The following is a 23,875-nucleotide window of genomic DNA, read 5'->3' as shown; positions in this document are numbered from 1 at the left end:
AAGAGCTGGCCGAAGAACCAACAACAAAAGAATTGGAGGAACCAAAGATTCTGTTACCAGAAACCAAAGAGCTGGCCGAAGTGCCATCGACAGAAAAGATGGAAGAAGCAAAAGCATCAACTGAGGGAGCTAAAATATCAGAAATTTTAAGTCCTTCAGAAGAAATTGAAGCAGCGAAAATTAAAAAGGGGCCAACAGTGACCCCAAAAAGAAAAAGAATGGTTAATGTGTTAGATGTTTTGGAAACAATTAAACTTCCAAGCACAACCCCAAAGAAGACTGCTGAAACTTCTGAGGTGCTTGCTGAAGTATCCGTTGCTAAGGCTCTGAAGCAACAGACTGAAGTTGAAACCGGGCCTTCAGAACCAACCAAGGTAATACCTTTGGTAGCAGAAGAAGCAAAAACTGCAAGGGCAACTGAAGAAATGAAAATGTCAAAGCCTACTTTGGTCGAAGAAATTGATACTGTTGTCCCCGAAGTATCTTCCAAAATATACGATTATATTGTGCGTCATGCTTCGGGGAAAAAGTTATCGGAAGAAGAAGTTTTTGAAGCTAATCACTATGCCAAAGAATTGAAATATCCGAAGGGGGCACTAGTGTTCAATGGGACGAATGAAGAAGATTTCCTATACTGCCTCCCAGACAATAAAGAATTATCCGTCTGTCGGGAGATGTCTAGAAGTATAGGGTTTCCGAAGCTCGAAGCTGGATTATGTGCTATGACGAAGGAGGATCTTGCGGATAGTCTTGCGTACAATAGCCTGAAGGTATGGGAATTGGATGCTTACAAATTTTATAATTCATAACTCATTCTTTTATTCTTATACCAACCTTTTTTTTGTGTTTTTTTTACATATAGGGTTTAATTCTAAGCAACGCGTTGAGAGCACAAAAGAATGCCGAAGACGAGAGCTATGAAATTGCATTCAACAACCTACGGTCAGAAGTTATTAAACTGAGGAATGAAGCTCTGGAAAAGGATAAAATTCTGCTTACATTGGTGGACAAGGTAAAAAAGGACGAAGCTGCCTCAAAGGCCCAGGCCGAAGCTCAAAGACGTGAAATTAAAGATCTTCAGAAACAGCTAGCTAGAGCTAAAGAAGAGCGTACACTTGAAGAAACAAAACGAGAGCTTAGTGATCAATTGGCCAATCATTTAGAGATAAGTGTTAAAGAGCTTCGTGCATCCCAGAGGAAATGCTATGTTAAATCCATAGAGTGCGTCAAAAAGATAAAATCTAGCTTCGCCAGCGTTGGCGCATTCTCTAGTGAAGAGAATTTTTCAAGAGGCAATCCTGAAGGTCCAATGGAATGGATCAGTCACGAAGCAGAGGCCTTCGAGGAAATCCTGAATAACCGTGGTGACATCTGCGCTTTTTCGGGTGCTAGGGGAATTGCTGCTGTTTTAGAGAGGAAAGGCTGCGAGCATGTAAAATCCTTAGCGCAGTCCGAAGCTACCTTGTCCTCTGAAGACATTAAAAACCCCTCACCCGAAGCAAGCATGGTTGGTGGGAAATTCTTCACCGATATCTGGGATAACGGCGGCCAAGAATTGGCGCAAGAAATTATTCAAAGGAGTGAAAAAGGCATCCACGATGCTAGAAAAGTAGCGGAAGCTGCCGAGAAAAGTACAGAGCCCGAAGGGCAAATAGGTATTAATTAGTGGTTTTTATCATGCTGTAATTTTTAATTCCAGACTCTGTTCTCAGTTTATAATAGTAATATAGCCGTATCTTTTCTTCCCTCAGAACCTGCTGAGGCATCTCCGGGCCCCCACCCGAAGGGGGACGATGAAATTAGAAAAATGGCCGAAGCCATTATGGACAAGGTTGTCAACCAACTATTGAATGAAGCTGCAGAGATAGTGCTTAAAGAGGATTGAATGCCATTGTAGAAACATTTGAAACGTAAAAATGTGTAATATATTGTAACTTTAAATGTAATATATAATCTATTTATAGTTTAATTCTTTACGATGCATGAAATTTTGCATACATACCATTTTTTGAGCCTTCGGCGAAAAAACACCTTCCCTTCTTTTCATGCTTCGTGAAGAAAATTCTTTCTATATCACAAGAATTCGCTTACTTCTCTGATGAAAAATGTCCAAGCTTCGTGAAATATTTTCCAAAGCTATAAAAAAGTTTTGTGTTGCGTTTCCGATGAGGCTACACTTCATCTCGATTTGTCTTGTGCCTTAGCACGATTTTCTCTTTTCTAAAATATGTTCCGAAGGTCAACACTGTATCCCCTTCTTGTTCCAGATGCATTATGTTGTATGATGCTTATGTTATGCAAAAATGATGTGATGATGTTATGTTATGCAAAATGATATTTGTGCCGCAGATACATATCCCTGTAATAAAGCACACACACTTTTTATATCAGCGCTGACTTTTCGCTGTAAGCCTCCCTTAGGAGCTTCTTCGCCTTTTACTTTCAGCGGAATCAGCGTTTATTTTTCGCTGTAAGCCTCCCTTAGGAGCTTCTTCGCCTTTTACTTTCAGCGGAATCAGCGTTTATTTTTCGCTGTAGGTTTAGAAAACTTACACTGCGTTCCCTTAGGAACGACTTTTTACTGCTTCGAACAATTTGTACTGTGTCCGTTAGATCAAATTTTTGATAATACAGAGGTCCTTCAAATCAGTATAAGTTCGTATGCTTCGGCAACTCAAGCCTATGGAAAAAACATATTTTTATTATGGTAAAAGACGAAAGTATTACAAGGAATTAAAATTCAATAAAAAACATTTAAACTCTTCATAATTGTTCCTTATTAACAAAAGGGTAATAGTGAATGTAGAAAATGCAAAAGAACTACTGTTGAGGTAGGATATTTGTCAATAAATGTGCTTCGACTCTGGCACAGTGTTGTTGACCGTGCGAGCTTCGGACTCCTCTCTGAAATCCCTCTTAAGATGATTGTGCTGACTCCCTTCTGGCTGTTGTCCTCGCTGGGTCGGCGGTGGCGGTGGAGGTTGCTGCCAAGATGCTTGGGGTTGGCTCGCTGAAGCAACAGAAGCTGTAGGGTGGTTGCCTACATATTCTGGAATATAAGGTGAGTGATACGAAGCAGTATGCATGACCTGCTTCGGCTGACTCTGTTGCGCTGCTGCTTCCGCTATTTCCTTCTGCTTCTGGATGGTAACATGGCACATCCTGGTAGTATGGCCCTTGTCTTCACCACAGAATAGGCAATATATTTTTCTTGGCTGGTCTCCAAACCTTCCCCCGAAGCCCCTGGCGCCTCTGCCCCTTGGCGCTGGCGGCCGAAAAGAACTCTGCTGTTGGGCCGAAGCTTGTGAAGAGTGTTGGGGTCTTTGCTGCTGGCTCCCTCGATCATCAGTTTGAGCAGAGTTATGGATTGACCTAACATGCCTCGGGTGAAATCTTCCTCCAAAGCCCCTGGTCATTTCAGAGAACCTGAATGCTTCCTCCCTTCTTTGGCGGAAGTCATTGTTAGCTCGAATGTATTCGTCCATCTTCTGGAGCAGCTTCTCCAACGTTTGTGGTGGCTTCCTGGCAAAGTACTGCGTTGATGGTCCCGGCCGAAGCCCCTTAATCATGGCCTCAATGACAATTTCATTGGGCACTGTTGGCGCTTGTGCCCTCAGGCGCAGAAACCTCCGGACATACGCCTGAAGGTACTCTTCATGGTCCTGGGTACACTGGAAGAGAGCCTGAGCGGTGACTGGCTTCGTCTGAAACCCTTGGAAGCTAGTTATCAGCATATCCTTCAATTTCTGCCAAGAAGTGATTGTCCCTGGCCGAAAAGAAGAGTACCAAGTCTGAGCAACGCTCCTGACGGCCATGACAAAAGATTTTGCCATGACTGCCGTATTGCCACCATACGAAGATATGGTTGCTTCATAGCTCATTAGGAATTGCTTCGGGTCTGTGTGACCGTCATACATGGGGAGCTGGGGTGGCTTGTAAGACTGTGGCCATGGTGTAGCCTGCAATTCTGTTGAGAGAGGAGAAGCATCATCAAAAGCAAAGTTTCCATGATGGAAATCTTCATACCAGTCATCCTCATTGTGGAAGCCTTCCTTATGAAGCTCTCTGCGTGGAGGCCTTCGGCTTTGATCATTTTGAACAAGATGACGAACCTTTTCAGAAGCTTCGTCTATCTGTCTCTGAAGATCAGCTAGACGAGCCATCTTCTCCTTCTTGCGTTGCACCTGTTGCTGAAGGATCTCCAGGTTTTGGATCTCCTGATCCAGGTCATCCTCCGGAGGTGTTGGACTAACAGCCTTCCTCTTCTGGCTTCGGGCCTCTCTAAGAGAAAGGACATCCTGATTGGGATCCAGAGGCTGTAAAGTACCAGCCCCTGTCGCTGAAGCTTTTTTCGGCGGCATGACGAAGGTGATGCTTGTCGAAAGTGTTCAAGACTCAAAAAATGGAAGTGAGTTCACCGGAGGTGGGCGCCAATGTTGGGGACTTGTTCTCAAATACTATGAATCAAGAACAAGGCAACACAAAATGTTAAATATCAAAAAGCCCTTCGTCCTTCAAATCATTACTTCCTTTCGAACATAATGAATTTAGGACGAAGGTCATGAAGGTCTTACCTTCATGATCATGATAAAAAATGGAGAACATTCAAACAAAATAAAGAAGGTGACACAATTATTACAAATATTATTATTAATCTATTTCTTCTTTTTATTACTTATTTGAACAAGAATAAATTACAAGTATACCTTCGGTTTGAAGGAGAAGAGTACAGGCGTGACGCAAAAGTGAATGCCCAGTCAGCGTGAACAGTACGGGAATACTGTTCACCTATTTATAGGCACGGGTCGCAGCCCATGCAAAATTACATTAATACTCTTTACATTTATCAATAACTCTATGATAATTCTTCGAGGTCAAATCTGGTTTTTTATCTTTAAGTCGGTTTCTTTTTCCGCTGCTATCCCGAAGCTCTTCTACACACAGCTTCGGCTCTGCGCCAACCTTCGTGTTCTTTGTGCTTCTTCATACCGTGGCTCTGATCCGAGTCCGAAGATACCTGTTAATGTACTTTACTCCAGAAACATTGTTAAATCATGTTTTTAGGTCCTTCGGAAGCCGAAGGCTTCCAACATCTACTATTTATTATGAATAAGAAGATGTCCACACTCCTATGACGTTCTTTCCTTGGAGCTTAATAGACAGCGCCAGGCGGACGTAGTCCTCGACGCCAATGGTCATGTACATCGGCACATACCTGCCGTTGGTGAGCACCTTGACGACGTAGTCCTCGACGCTGATCCACGCACGGCACCTCCTGGTTAATCACTGTCGAACGTTGCTCGCCGTCTACCACAGGAAGCAGCAAAGGTAACAGGTAGCTGACGGCGTGACATCCAAGCAGATTAATCACTGCCGAACACTCCTATTAATGCAGAGATCGAGTCTATATCGACGTTTGCATGTTGATCGAAACTCTCTCCTACGCTTTTATTTCGTCGAAGCCGATCGTGCCATGTTTCATAATAGCAGAAATCTCCGAGAGCAGAAGGTGATGGTGAAACGAACCCCGTCACACTGCGGCTGCTCTTAGCCTCACAGATTACTCAAGAAGAAAAGGAACAAGACATGTCACTTTTGCATTCGTCATCTTCCTTTTAATATTTTTGCATTGAAGAAACAAGAGGAATACACTGCTACTTGCATACAGGCTTCCTCCCAAAACAAGCACTTGCTTTGACTAGAACTAGAACTAGAACTAGAACTTACGGCGACCGATTAATTACATACAAATGATCCCGCTAACGTTTCTGGAAGTTGAAGAACTTGATGGAATAACCGAATACGAAGAAGAACACAATGACGTAGGCGAAATGGACGAGCACAACATAGCCGAGTAAGTCATGCTGGATGCCGAGATTATCCTTCAAGAACTGCTTCACCACCACGGGCGTCCCACCGGGAACTGAAAGCTCACCTTCGTTCTCGCCAAACTGAGACGCAACAACGCCATAGATGGTCCACGACACAGGGTTCGCCCAGTAGTACCACCTCCACCAAATTGGTATTGCCTGCGAATCATCAGATCAGATCAGATCAGAGTCTCACTCAAATTTTGGAACCCAGAAGAGTAGCTTGCATGCTCACCGGTCTAACGATGAGGAATCCAGCAAAGAGGTTCCACAGAGGTAGAGCAAACGTGATGAGAATGTTCGCGAGCAATGCGGAGGGAGTGCATGCTACCAACATCATGCCGAACAATGTGAAGTAGTTGAAGCTTGCAGTGATGAAAAACAGGAAATAGAAGAATTTATCCGCTTTCCAGTCATATCCGATCATCGCATATATGATGACTGTGTACAGTATCCCCTGTAAGATGGTGTAGATGACCTCCACACATGTCTGCCAAAACCAAATGTCAAATGAACCCTTAAATGGATGCATGGATTTAGTTAGTGATGATAGCTCACAGATAAGATGCTCATATCCACGTTATTGTGTTATGTCCTAATGACGTAAATAAAAGGGGCTATTTGGTTAAAGGTTACCTGAGCAAATGCATAGGATAACGGAGAGTACATCCCCGCTGCCTTCTCACGGTAGAAAACTGCTCGCTCAATCGATACAACAGGCTGAACCGTGATGCAATTTGAAGCCCCAAGAAAGAATGTAGCAGCGTAAGTGGCTCCAAGCAGATTATATAAATCTTGTTGTGAATCTCTGTGTATCATAAGTAAATTAAAAATGTATTATTGCCACCATAAACACCAAAGTAGAATTCATCCAGACACTTTTATTTTCAAATACAGCATCAAAGTAGCTAGAGGCCCATACATGTTCTTTCCTTTTTGCCAAAATACTGTACCAAATACAAGGCCAAAGAGACATGTCATCAGATAGCGCATAGCATTGTAGGGTGGATTCTTCCAGTACGAACGGTATTGCTTCCAAAAGTTTGCGGCACATTGACCGTAGAAATTCTGTGAATATTTTGTAGGAAATGACAGGTCCTGGTTGTCTGATCGGGGAATACTCAACTCCTTGATAACCTCTTGATTTTTCCTGCTCATAGTTATAAAGGGAGAATATTTGTCAATAATATGAAACTATATCCCCTACATTTCACAATTTTTGTCCTATTCTATTCCTAGCATAAACCAAGGAATCATCTAATCTAAGAAGGTAGGAACCAATTTTTTTATTCCACGATGGACAAGCAATATGAAACCATGCTCCCCAAGAAAACAAACAATAATAAAAAACTGGACCTGTGGGGGAGACCGCACCACGACATTGCATTTAAGATGAAGACCTTTTTACGCAAGTCCAGAAAACTTCTGAACCCCTGTCCCACTCATACACAACGACACCGTAGCCCATGTGAGAATGGCCGCGACCAAGACTGGACCTTAGACCTGTGCTTTGGCGTGAACTTTTTTTAACCCAAGTCTGAGATTCGCTCCCACGTGGAGTCGAACTCAGGACCTGAGTGCTACTCAGACCACCTAACCAACTCAGCTAGAGGTCCTTTCGCGAAAACAAACAATAATATGAACGTGGGAAGTAAAATGACACAGGATGCCATTTTCACTCTCTTTCACTTTTTTCTTGTGAAATAAGGATTGATAGAACAAATCAGTGATAAAGAATGGTCTTGTTGAAAAATTGAGGCTGGTTACCTATAAAGCACAGAGCTTGCATAAATTTCAGCAAAATTCATGTTCAATCGAGCCTCAGATAGAGGAGAACTAACTTCCAGCACCCATGTTGCAGGATTATATCCTTCTGTGATCTTTGGAACACCTGGAATCGCCTGCAGGAAAATGAGATCAAAAAAAGTTTAACGCACACTGTTGAACACTGTTGGTAAACCCTGCATGACTGCATAAAGCTCATGACTTATTTGGTCTTTGCTGAACTGGTGTGTGTGTGTGTGTTTGTGAGCAAGCTATGCATTTCACTTGAGAAACATATAAAAATGTCTCATTCCCAAACCCGAACACATAAGAAAAGAGATCGAACCTCAAAATATTCAACTAGTTTGTGAGAGTGGCGACCAAGTTCACCAGCATAAATAACCTGACCTCCACGTTTCAAAAGCAGAAGCTGGAAAACAAACCAGTTGTGAGGATATCACAATGGAAAAAACTAAAACATTAAATGGTTTCTAGATGTGCACACGCAGACTTTTGAGGGAGGGAGAGAGAGGACCTCATCAAAAGACTCAAATATGTCGATGCTGGGCTGATGGATTGTGCAGACCACAGTACGCCCAGTGTTAACCGTATTTCTTACTGTACGCATGACAATTGCCGCAGCTCGAGCATCAAGACCAGAAGTTGGTTCATCCATGAAGATGATTGAAGGGTTTGCTACCAGCTCCACAGCAATTGTCAGCCTTTTTCTTTGCTCAGTTGATAACCCACTAACTCCAGGGAGACCCACTAGAGCGTCGCGCAACACATCAAGCTCTACAAGGGCCATCACTTCCTCCACAAACATCTAAATGGTTTAAGTTGAAACAACTTGGTCAGAAACAATTGCTGCTTGGAATTTCAAATATATATGTATAGAACAGGGTATATTTAATTCAGTGAGAAGCTTGCCGGTCGCCTTAAGTACCTTTTTTGTACCATCATCAATATCTGAGGAAAGACGCAACCAAGCAGAGTAGGTGATGGATTCAAATACAGTAACATTTGGAGAATGGATATCAGTTTGTTCACAATAACCACTAATCCGGGCAAAAGTTTCTTGTTTTTTGGGGTATCCCGACAGGGTAATATCTCCTTCAATAGCTCCACTAGTTTTCCTTCCTGCCAGGACATCCATTAAAGTGGTCTTTCCAGCTCCACTCACACCAACCAGTGCTGTTAGAACCCCTGGCCTAAAAGTGCCACTGATATCAGAGAGTAGTTGTAAACGGCTTTCTGTGAATCCTTGTTCCTTCATTTCCTGAAAAATAAGATCTGAATATCAGATGTTATGATTTTAGATAGAGGCTGTTCTCTAATTCATGTATGCCTTTAAGTGTTTATGCATTTACTTACTGCAGGCATGTCGACGTAATAGTTTACATGGTTAAAGCAAAGTGCAAGAGGCTGGAAAGGCAAAGTGACTCGTGATTGAGCTAGCGTGTTTGTTCCTCCATTAGTGCCTGCAGAAATAGGATACAAAGGTATGCACAAAATATTAATGCTTAGAATATCCATGCATGGGAAATAGAAGGCATCGATACCTTGTAAATTAAAACATGAAAAGTCCAACCAATATACTAGACAAAAGAATGTTTATTAAACTCGGTTTGTGGGGGGTAAGGCAGTCCCCAGGTATTGTATTAAGAAAAATTATCATGCATGTCAAGAGAACCTCTGAACCCCTATCCCAGCCATACACAGTGGCACCGTAGCCCATGTGAAAACGACCACGACCGAGGCTAGACCTTAGATCTGTGCTTTGACGTGGGACAAACAAGAGGATTTTTTAACCCCTAAAATTCGCTCGCACGAGGAGTCGAACTCAAGACCTGAAGAGTACTACTTAGACTACCTAACTAACTTATCTAGAGACTCTTTCACATAAAAGAATGTTTTAGAGGATGCAGTAGTCTAATATGCATGAACAAGATACGCTAAAAGAGATTGAAACATGACAGCTACATGTGTTTGCACCTGGATCACTGGATACAACTTGGGATATTTCATCTTTGCTTCTTCTTGCATCTTTCCTTCTTCCTTCCAATGCCATTTCATTTACATCATCCTCACCTTCTGAAACCAGGGCATTGGAGCCACTACTAGCTGGAAGGAACAAAACATATAAAAATAAGTCCCGACTTACGAAAAAATGTCCACAACAAATATAAGAAGAAAAAATAATAGTGCTTACGACTTAAATATGTAAGGGCCCAAAGGTAGAGCATGTTGAACAAAATAATGAATCCTATGAGGGCTCCAATGGAAAGCCAAAATCCCCATTCTCCAGTAAACAAGCCTTTGGATTTAAGAATTGCTTTGCCTACTGTTGGCGCGTCGATAGTCGTGTCATTGTTTGGCTGTAGTAAAAAAGGCTACCATTAACCCAAAACTAAAAACACCTTTCCAAGATTAGTATATTGAGTCCTGGTTATATGAGCCTCAAGAAGAAAACGAGTAGGTGTAGGTTGATAGAAAAACTTACAATAGCCCACCTACTGGCAAGGAATTCGTTGACCGATATTGCATTTTGGCTATACATCATAGGTGATGCCCAGTAACCCCAGATCCACCATGGTCTGATGTCATCTGTTAACATAGTAATAAGAGGTTAAAAGGTTACTTCCATCCATATAAATGATAGGATTTTGGTGACTTCTTGTGTCTAGAGAAATAAAAAAATGAATGAGAATTATAGCATACTTACTTCTACGGATGACAAATCCTCCAAAGATGAAAATAATGAGCAGCACAAACATCCCAAAAGTATTGGCCACAACCATTGTTTTCAAAACAGCACCAAGAAACCGGAATAAAGCCATTGCCATTTGGTGTGTGGCAAAGAAAGCTATAAACTGACGAAAGAACCTATTACCAAAAGAGAGATGACTCATGAAGCTACTCGAATGTCACACAACATCAAAATAACAAAATCCGACTATGTAAATGATGAAACTTGGTAGAAGGATTATGGATACCTTCCTGCAGCAGGTGCAAAGCCCATCACATAGTACGTGAGAACAACCCATACTGCTGATTCCACGAACGAGACAGGAACTTTTAAGATTATGTTTGCCACTCCTAAGGTCCAAGCGGGGAAGAATAAGAAATCCCTATGTTTGTAGAAAACTGGAAGCTTCTTTATGGTTAATTGTAGCTCAGCGAACCCATTGAACATGATTGTTATTAAACCAAAAGTCAGAGCCCCAAAGAATTTGGTGCCATCAGCAATCTGCCCATGGGGCATCTTTATTCTGAGAAACACAGTCATGGACATGAGTGCAAGGATGATCAACTGGGTGACCTTGAAAATATAGATGAAAGAGTTGCGCTTCATCAATAGCTGCTCTCTTGACATCACTGCCTTGAGTGATTCCCAGCTGGAAAGCCCATATTTTCTGGTGGTCAACGCAGCAGGATGAGTTTTGGACTTTTCAAAAGGTATTTGCAACTCCTTCTGCATCTGCTGGCATGCATGGAATGATTTGAAACGTTCTGCAAAGTCGGGTACAGATACATAATGATACTGCTCCTGATCAAGATACCAGTATTGTTGTTGGTCTTTCTTGGAAGTAACCTCTTGAAGAAAGTCTGCGACACCTTTCCTGTCAGGGCACCGGAAACCGGCAGACTCAAAGAATTCTAGGATATTCTCGCGCGGCCCATGGTACACTATGTATCCTTCTGATAGCAGGATTATGTCATCAAAAAGATTGTATGTCTCTGGCGGTGGCTGGAGCAGAGAGATCATGACGGTTTCACTCATTACATGGACCAACTGCCTCATAAACTTTACAATCTCAAATGTGCTCGAGCTATCCAGACCAGTGGATATTTCGTCCATAAATAAAGCCCTTGCTGGCCCCGTTAGCATCTCCCCTGCACAAAAGGGAAAAAAGAATAGACAAATCCTGAGATAATTTGCAATGAATTAGGGTTCCAACTATAAATTGGTGATTTGATCACAGGTCTGCGTAAGGGCACATGGTTTGCAGACTTTGCATGCATACCAGTTGTCACACGTTTCTTTTGCCCGCCAGAAATTCCTCTGATCATCTCATCGCCAATAATAACGTCAGCACAAATGTCCAGCCCAAGCACCTGAGAGAGGTTTTACTAAACTCGATAAGTACGTTTTTTTTCCAGCCTATCAGTAAAAATCAGAATCATACCTTGAGAGTGAGATCAGTTATAATATTAGTCTCCTGTCCTTGTACTGCAGTAGCTTTCATGAAAGCATCAATCTCGGGATCTGGCTTGATGCCTGCATCCCGCTCCCTTCTAGCAAGTTCGGCGATCATCTCATATCTGGCACCAATGCCTAGGCACCGCCTGGAGAAATCCAGTGTCTCTCTTACGGTCATCTCGGCATTGTGGAGATCATATTGACCAACATACGCGCTAGTCCTCTCAGGATAGAACTCTGAAATTGGATGGCCACAATACGTAATGCTGCCAGAGACCTGCTTTGTGGTAGAAGGATTTAGCACGTGACATAAACGCATAAGCCAAACTGATAGAATGGCACAGGAAGGTGGATTTAAGTTATAAACCTTGAGATTTTTGTCAAGCTTGCCGGCGAGTGCCCGCATGAGTGTGCTCTTCCCCGAGGATGGAGGCCCAAGAAGAAGTGTCATCCTGAAAGAGGGAGGGGGGGAACTATTTCAGTACTTGCTCTGGTTTTAAGAGTGCAAGAAAGGTGATGTATGTAAACAAACTCGGCCGGGGAGGGAAAGACCGCCCTCCCGGTATTCCATATAAGAAGAGAACGAAACAATGGTACCAGCCGAGAAAATCTCCGAACCTTGACCCCCCTATCACTAACGGGCCGGCGTCAACTGTCCACTCTGCAACGGCCCAACCGGAGGGTGGCGCACAGGACATCGCAACCCGAGAGCGGATGGGGCACAACGAGGGGATTTTTTAAACCAGGACTGAAAATTCGCTCCCGATAGGAATCGAACCAGGACTTGGAGCTGCTACTCGGAAGTCCTTAACCGCTAGGCTAGAGGCCCTTTCGCAAGGTGATGTATGTAGTTATCCCAGTACTGGATGCAAAGCAATAATAAAACTCATGGATGGGATTTTCTTCTAGGATGATTGATTGTCATACTGACACTGAGTACAGGTATGAAATTCTTCTTTGCGCCTTTTTTTCATAATAAATAAAATAAAGGAAAGGGTAGGCAATGTATATTAAGAAAATGATAATCACTTCTAGTTACGTATGAGCAGTTGGATTGGATGGTGACGTAGCACATCACCAAGAAAAGTAATGAATGGCATGTACCTGGATGGCTTGAGGATACCATTGACATTCTTAAGTATGGTGATGTTCTTCTTGTTTGAAGAACCAAATCGTCCAATGAGACCCTGCAACGGCATGACATGAGTAAGTTAGTACTACTCTAGTCTGTCATAATAATAATAGCAGGTATCGCCATGGCATGATGCGTCAATCATACACATGTTGTCGATAGGAGATGGTTTCATGCCTTATATTATACTGGGGGAAACAAACAAAAAAGAACAAGTTGCCGAAGAAGACGGAGGGAATCTGGGAGCATAATGTACCTCGCATCCATGACCTAATTCCCCCCCATTCGATGTACCTCGCACCACTCCCTCTGCTAGCTCGGGGGCTTTGGGAAATGATGAAGCTGAGCCCCCGGTCCCCAGCTACCGCTGCTTCTCAGCGCTCTCCCTCCGGGCTCTGGCGACCGGCGGGCGGAGGCGGAAGAATTTCATGTTCGATTCTACCGTACGCCGGTTAGACGGCAACGTTTTTGCGGTCTCGTCCCCCAACAAATACAAATTTTCTTCTCTAGTTTTTTCTTTATGATATAATATACTATACACGTGTGTCAAAGTTAAATTACATGAGCGGTGCTAGTTTCAAAACTCTGAGTCACATGCATGCATTCGAGTTAAATTACATGAGCGGCGTTGATTAAAAAGGCTAATTTCAATAAGAATTTTATGATAGACATAAAGCTTTGTTTTTTTGTATAATCAATATCTTAGAAAGGTAAAGACAAAAACAAACAGTATACTCGCTCCGTTCTTACGTCATTAATTTTTTTAAAAAAAAAAACTTAAATCACTCGTCTTATTCAAAATATCTATTAAAAATGTAAAATTTTAAAATATCTATTGAATTCCGACCAATCCACAAACCGAACCTGGAGAAAATTGGTGGCGGCGTTCCAGAGCGTGGGGAGGGCGCGACCGGCGGTAATGACGTCAGCCTCCACCGTCAACTGGTGGTAGCGAACTTCGACGGTGGGGAGGTCGATGCCAACCATGTCGATTCTGTCCCTGAGGCGGCGCAGGAATCGCTCGCTGTCCTCCTGGAAGAGGCGGTCCAAGAGCGCACGGCCCCCGTCGCCGCCGGCGGCCAGCTTGTGGATGTCGACGACCTCGACGCTCTGCCGCTGTTGTTGCTGTTGATCGTTGTCCAGCGCCCGGCGGAGGATACCCTGGCGCATGCGGTCGTAGGTGGGTAGCTTCTCGAGCGCGGCCCAGCGCAGGTTCTCCTCGTCGTCGTGGTCCGACTGCGCCCGGCCGAAGGGGTCTTCCGTGTCCATCTGCCGGAATGACTGCGAGATGGAGGAGCCCAAGCTGAGGCTCCGACGGCTAGACGTCGACGCCAGAGCCAGACCCGCCGCAGCAGCAGCAACAGCGTGCGGATGTGACTCCGGCATCGGCATCGTCGTCGACGATCGATCGATGATATGCAGCAGTTGCTACTCGATCTATCCGATGCTAGCTAACCATGTGCATGCAATGCATATATATAGAGCCAGCAGCAGAGAGGTAGTATAATATATGTGTGAGGAGCTAATTAATTAAGCTAAGCTAGTAGAGCTGGTCGCATCATGCATATCATATCTATATATATTAATCAACAATTAATTATATATTATGGATCCATTTTAATTTGTTGCATTGCATTGCATTGCATGTGAAGAGAATCGAGAGCCGATATACATATGCACTCATCGTATCTACTCGATCGACGACCATACGTATGAATTTAATTTAAATATATTTAATGATCGATCGATACACACACACACCAGCTAGCTAGCATATGCATGTGGATGGGCCGGCCGCCTATAAGTCAAGTAATTAATTAAAGTCTATTAGCAATTGTGGTATATAGTAATGCATCAGGAAATTAAATTAGATAGTCATCGCATCAGTTGCTTCCTTGACCAAATAACAAGAAAGTAATATTGATCCTCCCTTCTCGTTCCTCTTTTTGCTGCTTCTTCTTGTCAGCTGGCTGGCTATCTCTACGACTGACCTTTGTTCAAAACAAGATCAAACAAACAATAATTCTTGGCAGGGAGTTTGAAATATTGACCGTGGAACGAATTAATATAATATAATATAATGGACAAACAAATTAACAACCCCGGCCCCGGCCCATCGATATACATATAATTAATAAGTATATAGTGTGAAGACGACTGCATGTGGGCGGTGGCAGCCGGCGGCGGCTAATTACCCTACTCGATCTCTACTAGCTCCGATGCAAGCAAGCATTAACAATGCCAGCCAACGACAAATGTCTTGGCCCCCAATAGTCTATTTCGCTTATCAATCACATCGTGAAATTTCTTATCTGTCATTGAGTTCGCACCCGTATACAAGTAGGAAATGATGAATTTACCATCGAGTTAGCGTAATTTATTTCAAAACATTTAATAACAACCTAAGAATTGAAAACTGTTAGAAGCTAAGATTGTTTCGCTCCCACATACATATATATTTAGCAACTTGCTGCTAAATCAGAGCTTAGTAAGTTTTTTTTTAAAAAAAAACTAATGGAGATGCTCTTGGGAGCAAAGAAATTGGAGGTGATTTAGGGTACTAAAATATCTTATAACTGATTTGGTGGATATAGATCACGAGAGAATCCATAAGAAGCTAGGTATCTCTTTGCTATTTAATTTTAGTCCCTTTGCTTTCAAACTAGCGCTAAAGGTACAAACCAAAACTAACGAGAAGGTCATTTGTCTTGTACCAGTACTATGTCGTACGTGGACCTAGATGCAAATATGCGTACGTACGTACGTACTCCATGATGATTTCTTCGATCCATGCATATATATATATATATATATATATATATATATATATATATATATATATATATTCATGTGAGAAAATTCAACCAGCGCACGTGCATATATATACTCAATCGTGTCTTGGTGATCAATCCACTCCGCTGTGTTGACCAAGACTATTCGTCGATCGTCTTAGCCGCCAACCGTGGGCATATATTGTGTCATGTGTGACGAGCGAGGGCTGGGGACATGTGTCATGTGTCATGTGTGCACGTGCATATATATACTCACTTGTGTCATATTAACTTCCTACGACCTCCTCTAGGAAGTTAGCTTTTAGTTGCTGTCCGTGGGTGTGGTCAAACGAGCCGGTAACTTCCTACGGCCGACTCTAGGAAGTTAGTTGCCCATGCTAACTTCCTATGACCTCCTATAGGAAGATAGATTTCAGCTTTTGACCAGTAAAACGAAAAGCTAACTTCCTACGGTTGCCTCTAGGAAGTTAGCATGGGCAGCTAACTTCCTATGACCTCCTCTAGGAAGTTAGATTTCAGCTTTTGACCAGTCAAACGAAAAGCTAAGTTACTTAACTTCCTACGGCCGGCTCTAGGAAGTTACTTAACTTTCTAGAGTACATGTACAAACTCTAGGAAGTTATGTAACTTCCTACGACTTTACTCTAGAAAGTTATATTTTTTATCTTAAACCTCTACTCAATCTTATCCTCTTCTCACTCCCATGTCTCTTCCACCAGGACGAAGCCGCCGCCGCCGCACGCCTGCTCCCGCCGGCGCACCCGCCACGGCCCCGCCCGCCTCCGGCCCCGCCTGCCGCACCCGACCCCGCTCCTGCACACCGGCGTGCCCAACCCCGGCCCCGCCCGCCTCGCCCGCCAGCGCACCCATCACCGGCGCCTCCGCCCCGCCCCGTCGGCGCCCCCACGCCCGACGACCCGCCGCGCCCAAGCCCGCCGTCAGATACCGTGTTTATACTTTTTATTTTTTTATTTAATGTGCTAACTTCCGAGAGTTAACTCAAATAATGTCGTAGGTAGTTAGGTTAATTAACTTGATTGGCTAACTGTTGCAAATAATTTAACTATGTTAAACTCTTGTATGTTATGGCTAAAATTAAGTTTATGTTGGATTAATAATATGGTGGGTGAGGACCGTCGATAAAAATTAAACTTAGTTAGGTTAATTAAGCTTATCGTGAAAATTTATAAATCACGTGTTATTTTATTTTAGCATCAAATATGGTGGGTGAGGACCGTCGATGGATGTATGAAGGTTGGCGTATGAATCATCCCTCGACGGAGTGGATAAGAAAGACAGAGAATTTTATTGATCGTGCTTTTGCTCTGTCAAGAGACACGGATGTGCGATGTCTATGTAGTATGTGTCGGGTTTGTAGATGCCAAGACAAGAGAACTCTGTCGGGGCACCTTTGCAAATATGGCTACATGCCTAAGTATGAAGTCTGGGTGTATCACGGCGATGAATTTCCCCGTGAAAATGTGTCTGAAGCCCACTATAGGAAACGGGTGACGCCTAAGAGGGGGGTGAATTAGGACTTCTAAAACTTTCGCTAAACTAGGCCACAAATAAATCTTTAGAGCAAAACCTATGCAAATAATCAAACTAGAATGTGCAAACTAGGTTTTGTCTAAGTGTTGCTATCTCTACCACAATGGCTAAGTTTCAATCTACACTATATAAGCATGAATACAAGATTGAAACTTAAATGCTTAATATAAATGCGGAAACTTAAAGAGGAAAGTAGAGAAGCAAACTCTCGTGGATGACGCCGATATTTTTACCGAGGTATCCGGAACCGCGCAAGGTCCCGACTAATCCTCGTTGGTGCCCCTACGCAAAGGGAAGCCCATGCGAGGGCCAAGCACCTCGGTCGAGTAACTCCGTAGAGAGCCGCGGGCCTTCTCCACGCGCAAGTGGTGCTCCGCTTCCGGCTCCTCTCGGACGCTCCCCGCCGTCTCCACTATCGAGCTTCCGGCCGAAACGCCGCGGGCCTCGTTCCCTCCGGTACACGGTGGCGGCCGTGACACAAACACGGTTGTCACGGTCTCGCAAGACTCTCGCCCCACTCGGTACAATTACAACGGCCCGCGCAAGAGCCGAGAGGTTGTGTGGTTTGTCTAAACTCACTCAACTAACTAGGATTCGCCTAGAGCAAGCGCTAATGCGGTCTAACTAACCTAAGCACTTCGCAAAGCACCTACGCTAATCACCGAGTGATTCTATTAAGCACTTGGGTGTTTGAGCACTTGGAAATGTCTACAATATGCCTTGGTATGTTGCTTGGGCTCCCACACCTCCAAATGGCCGGTTGGGTGAAGTATATATAGGCCCCAACTCAAATATAGCCGTTGGAAAGCAGTTCTGCAGCTTTCTGCGGCGCACCGGACAGGTGCACCGGACTGTCCGGTGGTGCACCGGACATCCCACGTGTACTAGCCGTTAAAAGTAGCCGTTTGAGCTTCCGAAGATGGCGCACCGGACATGGCGCACCGGACGGTCCGGTGTGCACCGGACAGCTCATGTCCGCTTGTCGTATTTTGGCCGTAACTTTTAGCTCCGAACTCCGATTTCGATGATCTTGTACTTTTTGGAAAGCTTATGAAATTCTCTACATCCCAGAGTTGAAGCCATACCAGTTTGAGCAAATTTGGCACACCGGACAGTCCGGTGTGCACCGGACATCCCATATGCTGCTCTTGTTTTTTCAGCAATTCCGACTTCGTATTGTGGGCATAACTTTTAGCTCCGAACTCCGATTTTGATGATCTTGGACTTTTTGGAAAGCTTATAAAATTCTCTACATCCCAGAGTTGAAGCCATGTCAGTTTGAGTAGATTTGATTTTGTGAAACACTTCCAATTCAATCAGCCCTTCCTCTCAACTTTGTCAAGTTCACTTTTGTTTTGCATCTTTGTATCTCACTTCTACTTCTTGATGTGTTGGACTCTTAGCATATATAAATTGTCTTCAATATGACTTTGTAATGTCTTATATGGGTATTATAATGTCTTCTTTGAGGTGTTGCATCCTCAGAGCCTCAGTCCAATCCACTTTGCATCCTGTGGACTACAACACACAAACACTTGGAAAATACATTAGTTCACAGGTTGTGTTAATCATCAAACACCAAAATCTATTAAGCCAAATGGCCCGAGGTCCATTTTCCTTACAATCTCCCCCTTTTTGGTGATTGATGACAACACAACCAAAGCAAGCAAATATTACAAACATTTGAATATAAATATACAATCTACTTGCTAGGATGCATGTTTGTCCCCGTAATGTGAGATTATGGACTTAAGCCTCCCCCTAACTCCATAATTCACTTACTTCCTATTTTAGACCAAAATGCAAAAACCACTTGAAAGATCAAAATTTTAATTTGGTGGTGTTTGGTGTTTGATAACATTTTCATTGCTTTGGTCCCTACAACTTCTCCCCCTTTGGCATCAACCACCGAAAAGGAAGACATTAAAAGCATATAGGAAGCAAATAAGACTAGCCCTCAAAAAGGATTTGTAAAATAATACCAATTGAAACACCAAATTGATACTCCCCCTAAATGAGTGTTCTCCTTTAGAAAGAATTTTCTCCCCCTGTAGAGACGAAGAAATACTCCCCCCTGACAGAGATCTTCTACTTAGGAAAAAGCATGTGAGAAATGGAGGTGCAAGTCATGATTTGAATAGACTAACTTCCCTTATGCATAGGTAACAAAATATGAGTTAACAATATATGCATTTATAGCAACATGGGAAGTATAAGATATGAAATATAGTCTAATCAAATAATGGAGAAGACATGTAAATGTTACTAAGTGTAGTCTCAAAGATACCAATTGAAAGTCTATTGCGGACCAATTGAATACCAATGGTAGGCTTGCAGACATAAGAATTCTTGTAGATTTGCAGTGGAAGCTTGTTGTCTTTCTCCGGGGACTTCATTTTCCTTACAACGAGACTACTACATGAAATAGACTTGAAAACAGGTATTAGTCTCAAAGACTTAGATTATAGAGTAATCTCCCCCTGAAAGTGTGCATACAAGTTTTGAATACTTGTAGGAGACATGCACTTTGATTTGATATCAAGGGGGGCAGATTATCCATAATCCGAGCTTTGGCACATATAAGTTAAATGATACCAATTGAAGGATATAAGTTTTTGAAGCATTAGTGTCATTTACTTAGGAATGTTAAATAAGCTATGTGTCATGCTTAATTAAAACTTTTTAAACCATGTAGGTTTGCTTAAGAATATGAAATGAGAACGAGCAATCCTACCATGTGATTTACCTAGTATGCATGCATTGTTAATCTAAAGCAAGTACCAAATGAAATACTAGGCATGAAAGGTAAAACTAGATACAAGAAAATAGATACACATATCTAGAAATAAGGAATACAATAAATCTAGTTACCTTAGTCATGGGTGGGAAATTTGGGTCCAAAATATACACTAACCCACTTGGCAATGAACTTGATCCAATATGATGTATCCCATGATATACATCCCAACTTTGCCAAGTCTCCAAATTCCCGTTGTCCTTCGGACCACTCACTTCCCTTTCGGGATCCAAACCTTCTTGGTGCTTTTCATAATTGAAATTATTTCCTTTGGCACCCAGATGCGTTTGGCCCCCTTTCCTTTGTTGCCTTGCTTGTTGGCCTTGATTGCTATCACCTTTCCATTCTTTTTCTTCTTGATCAAATATGGTGTAGCATCCTTTTTGTTCACCTTTTTGATGTAGGTGCTGGAGATTTTGCTTGATGACTTTTGCTTGAGCTTTTGCCTTCGATTATCCCCGGTCATCACCTTGCATTGGAAAGACTTGTGGCCTTCCATGTGGCATAGCCTACAAATCACAGTTTCTCCCTCTACAGGCTTGTTCACTCCCGCAGTGGTGTTATCCTGTGGAGGTCGGATTTGTTTGGCTTTGCCTTTCTTGTCATACAAAGCCTTTCCAAGGCGAGCCACTTCTTGCTTTAATTGTTCATTTTCCTTTGCAACCCCATCCGAACATTTCTCTACAACAATATTCTCAACAACGACTTGGTTGCAGGAGTTAGAATCATCAATTAAATCAAAGCAGGAAGTAGAAGCATCTTTCTTAATTATTTCAGGTATTTCAACTAAAGATGCTGCTGGGGTGCTACCAATGTTTTCTAGCTTAGTAGTTAGCTCATTATTGTGTATGCTAAGAATTTCCATTTTCTCTAGCAAATTTTCAATAGCTTCTTGGGAGCTATCTAACTTAGCCTTAAGTTTTTCATTCTTTTTAATAAGGCTATCATCAGTAGTAGTGGATGGAGCACTAGATTCTAATAGCTCAATTTTAGTTGATAGCTCACTATTTAAGTTTGCAAAAGTTTCAAATTTTTCTAGCAAACCTTTATAATCATTTTGGGAGCTAATCAACTTATTTTTCAAAGTTTTAAGTTGAGCTTTTTGCTTAGTGCAAACATCCTGGAAAAATTCTACGGCTTCCGCAAGCTCATCTACAGAGGGCTTTCCCTCACCTTCATCATCACTACTACTTTCATCACTAGAAGATGGAATGCTTTTGTTACCTCTTGCCATAAGGCATTTGTGTGATGACCGTGATGAGCGTGATGAGGACCGGTGGCTACGCGTCCTTGGAGGTTCATCTTCACTTGAAGAATCATCCCAAGTTCTAACACTTGTTAGCGCCTTGCCTTTGCTCCTCTCCTTTTTGGGTTTGGCCATATTTGGACAGTTGTCCCTGAAGTGGCCCTTCTCCCCACATGTGAAACATCCTCTCTTCCTTTGCTTTTTCCTGTCAATGTTAAAGAGAAGATCCTCGACCTGCAGGGGCACACCCATTAGATTAATCTTGCGGATCATCCTCATTACCTTTTCGACGCGTCGGATTGTTTCTTCATCCTCGGAGGATGATGTGCATGGCTGATTATCTTCATCACCATCCCTTTCTTCTTCTTCCTCTTCTTCGCTTGAGGAACTTGGAGTGGGAGCCTTCTTTTTGCCCTTCCTTTCATCACATGCAAAAGCATATGGTCTTGAGGATGTTGGCTCCTCTCCCCGACTCATTTTTCGCGACATCTCAAAAGCCACAATTTTCCCAATCACAATGGTCGGGGTCATGTTGCTCAAGTCCTCCATGTTGTGAAGGATGGTGATGATGCTCCCATATCTTTGTTGTGGTAGCAGGGAGATAATCTTCCTTACAATGTCCGCATCACCTAGCTTATTAATGCCAATCGAATTGAGCTCATTGATAATTAGATTCAAACGAGAATACATGTCTCTAACAAGCTCATCATCTTTCATAGCAAAAGAATTATACTCATTTAAGACAAGGCAATGTTTTTGCTCACGGACATTGGATGTGCCGTCATGGAGCTCATGCAATTTTAGCCAAATCTCATTAGCAGTTTTTAAGGTAAATACTTGATTAAAAATATCCATGCTAAGAGATTCATACAAGCAATTTTTGGCTCTAGCATTTAAATGAATTTCTTTTTCCTCACTCGTGGTGGGTTTCTCGGGATTCTTGAGGGGTTTCATCCCATCACGAGTGACTCTCCAAACACCTAGATCAACAGCCTCTAGGTAACAAGCCATTCTAGCACTATAATATGGGAAGTTAGTGCCGTCGAAGTGTGGTGGCCTATGGGTATCCATCCCTTCCTCCAAAAAGCGTCGGCTCTTTTAGCGGTGAAGCTAAAGCGTTTCAAATGATCCAAACTGGGCTTTGATACCACTTGTAGGAAACGGGTGACGCCTAAGAGGGGGGGAGGTGAATTAGGACTTCTAAAACTTTCGCTAAACTAGGCCACAAATAAATCTTTAGAGCAAAACCTATGCAAATAATCAAACTAGAATGTGCAAACTAGGTTTTGTCTAAGTGTTGCTATCTCTACCGCAATGGCTAAGTTTCAATCTACACTATATAAGCATGAATACAAGATTGAAACTTAAATGCTTAATATAAATGCGGAAACTTAAAGAGGAAAGTAGAGAAGCAAACTCTCGTGGATGACGCCGGTATTTTTACCGAGGTATCCGGAACCGCGCAAGGTCCCGACTAATCATCGTTGGTGCCCCTACGCAAAGGGAAGCCCATGCGAGGGCCAAGCACCTCGGTCGAGTAACTCCGTAGAGAGCCGCGGGCCTTCTCCACGCGCAAGTGGTGCTCCGCTTCCGGCTCCTCTCGGACGCTCCCCGCCGTCTCCACTATCGAGCTTCCGGCCGAAACGCCGCGGGCCTCGTTCCCTCCGGTACACGGTGGCGGCCGTGACACAAACACGGTTGTCACGGTCTCGCAAGACTCTCGCCCCACTCGGTACAATTACAACGGCCCGCGCAAGAGCCGAGAGGTTGTGTGGTTTGTCTAAACTCACTCAACTAACTAGGATTCGCCTAGAGCAAGCGCTAATGCGGTCTAACTAACCTAAGCACTTCGCAAAGCACCTACGCTAATCACCGAGTGATTCTATTAAGCACTTGGGTGTTTGAGCACTTGGAAATGTCTACAATATGCCTTGGTATGTTGCTTGGGCTCCCACACCTCCAAATGGCCGGTTGGGTGAAGTATATATAGGCCCCAACTCAAATATAGCCGTTGGAAAGCAGTTCTGCAGCTTTCTGCGGCGCACCGGACAGGTGCACCGGACTGTCCGGTGGTGCACCGGACATCCCACGTGTACTAGCCGTTAAAAGTAGCCGTTTGAGCTTCCGAAGATGGCGCACCGGACATGGCGCACCGGACGGTCCGGTGTGCACCGGACAGCTCATGTCCGCTTGTCGTATTTTGGCCGTAACTTTTAGCTCCGAACTCCGATTTCGATGATCTTGTACTTTTTGGAAAGCTTATGAAATTCTCTACATCCCAGAGTTGAAGCCATACCAGTTTGAGCAAATTTGGCACACCGGACATCCCATATGCTGCTCTTGTTTTTTCAGCAATTCCGACTTCGTATTGTGGGCATAACTTTTAGCTCCGAACTCCGATTTTGATGATCTTGGACTTTTTGGAAAGCTTATAAAATTCTCTACATCCCAGAGTTGAAGCCATGTCAGTTTGAGTAGATTTGATTTTGAAAAACACTTCTAATTCAATCAGCCCTTCC

General features: G+C 43.2%; 1 protein-coding gene across 1 annotated transcript; it reads right to left on the bottom strand.

Moving 5' to 3' along the window:
- Nucleotides 1-5,597: 5,597 nt before the first annotated feature.
- On the bottom strand, nucleotides 5,598-7,006 carry LOC100502270 (uncharacterized). The gene is made up of 3 exons (NM_001349037.1): nucleotides 6,793-7,006; nucleotides 6,507-6,678; nucleotides 5,598-6,360 (listed from the first exon to the last, which is right to left on the bottom strand). Exons 1-3 carry the CDS (start codon nucleotides 6,861-6,863, stop codon nucleotides 6,067-6,069), a joined length of 537 nt encoding a protein of 178 aa, NP_001335966.1. The 5' UTR covers nucleotides 6,864-7,006; the 3' UTR covers nucleotides 5,598-6,066.
- Nucleotides 7,007-23,875: the final 16,869 nt, after the last annotated feature.

Source organism: Zea mays, chromosome 1, assembly GCF_902167145.1.
Source record: "Zea mays cultivar B73 chromosome 1, Zm-B73-REFERENCE-NAM-5.0, whole genome shotgun sequence".
NCBI classification, from domain to species: Eukaryota; Viridiplantae; Streptophyta; class Magnoliopsida; order Poales; family Poaceae; genus Zea; species Zea mays.
This window is presented reverse-complemented; position numbering and strand designations above follow the sequence as displayed.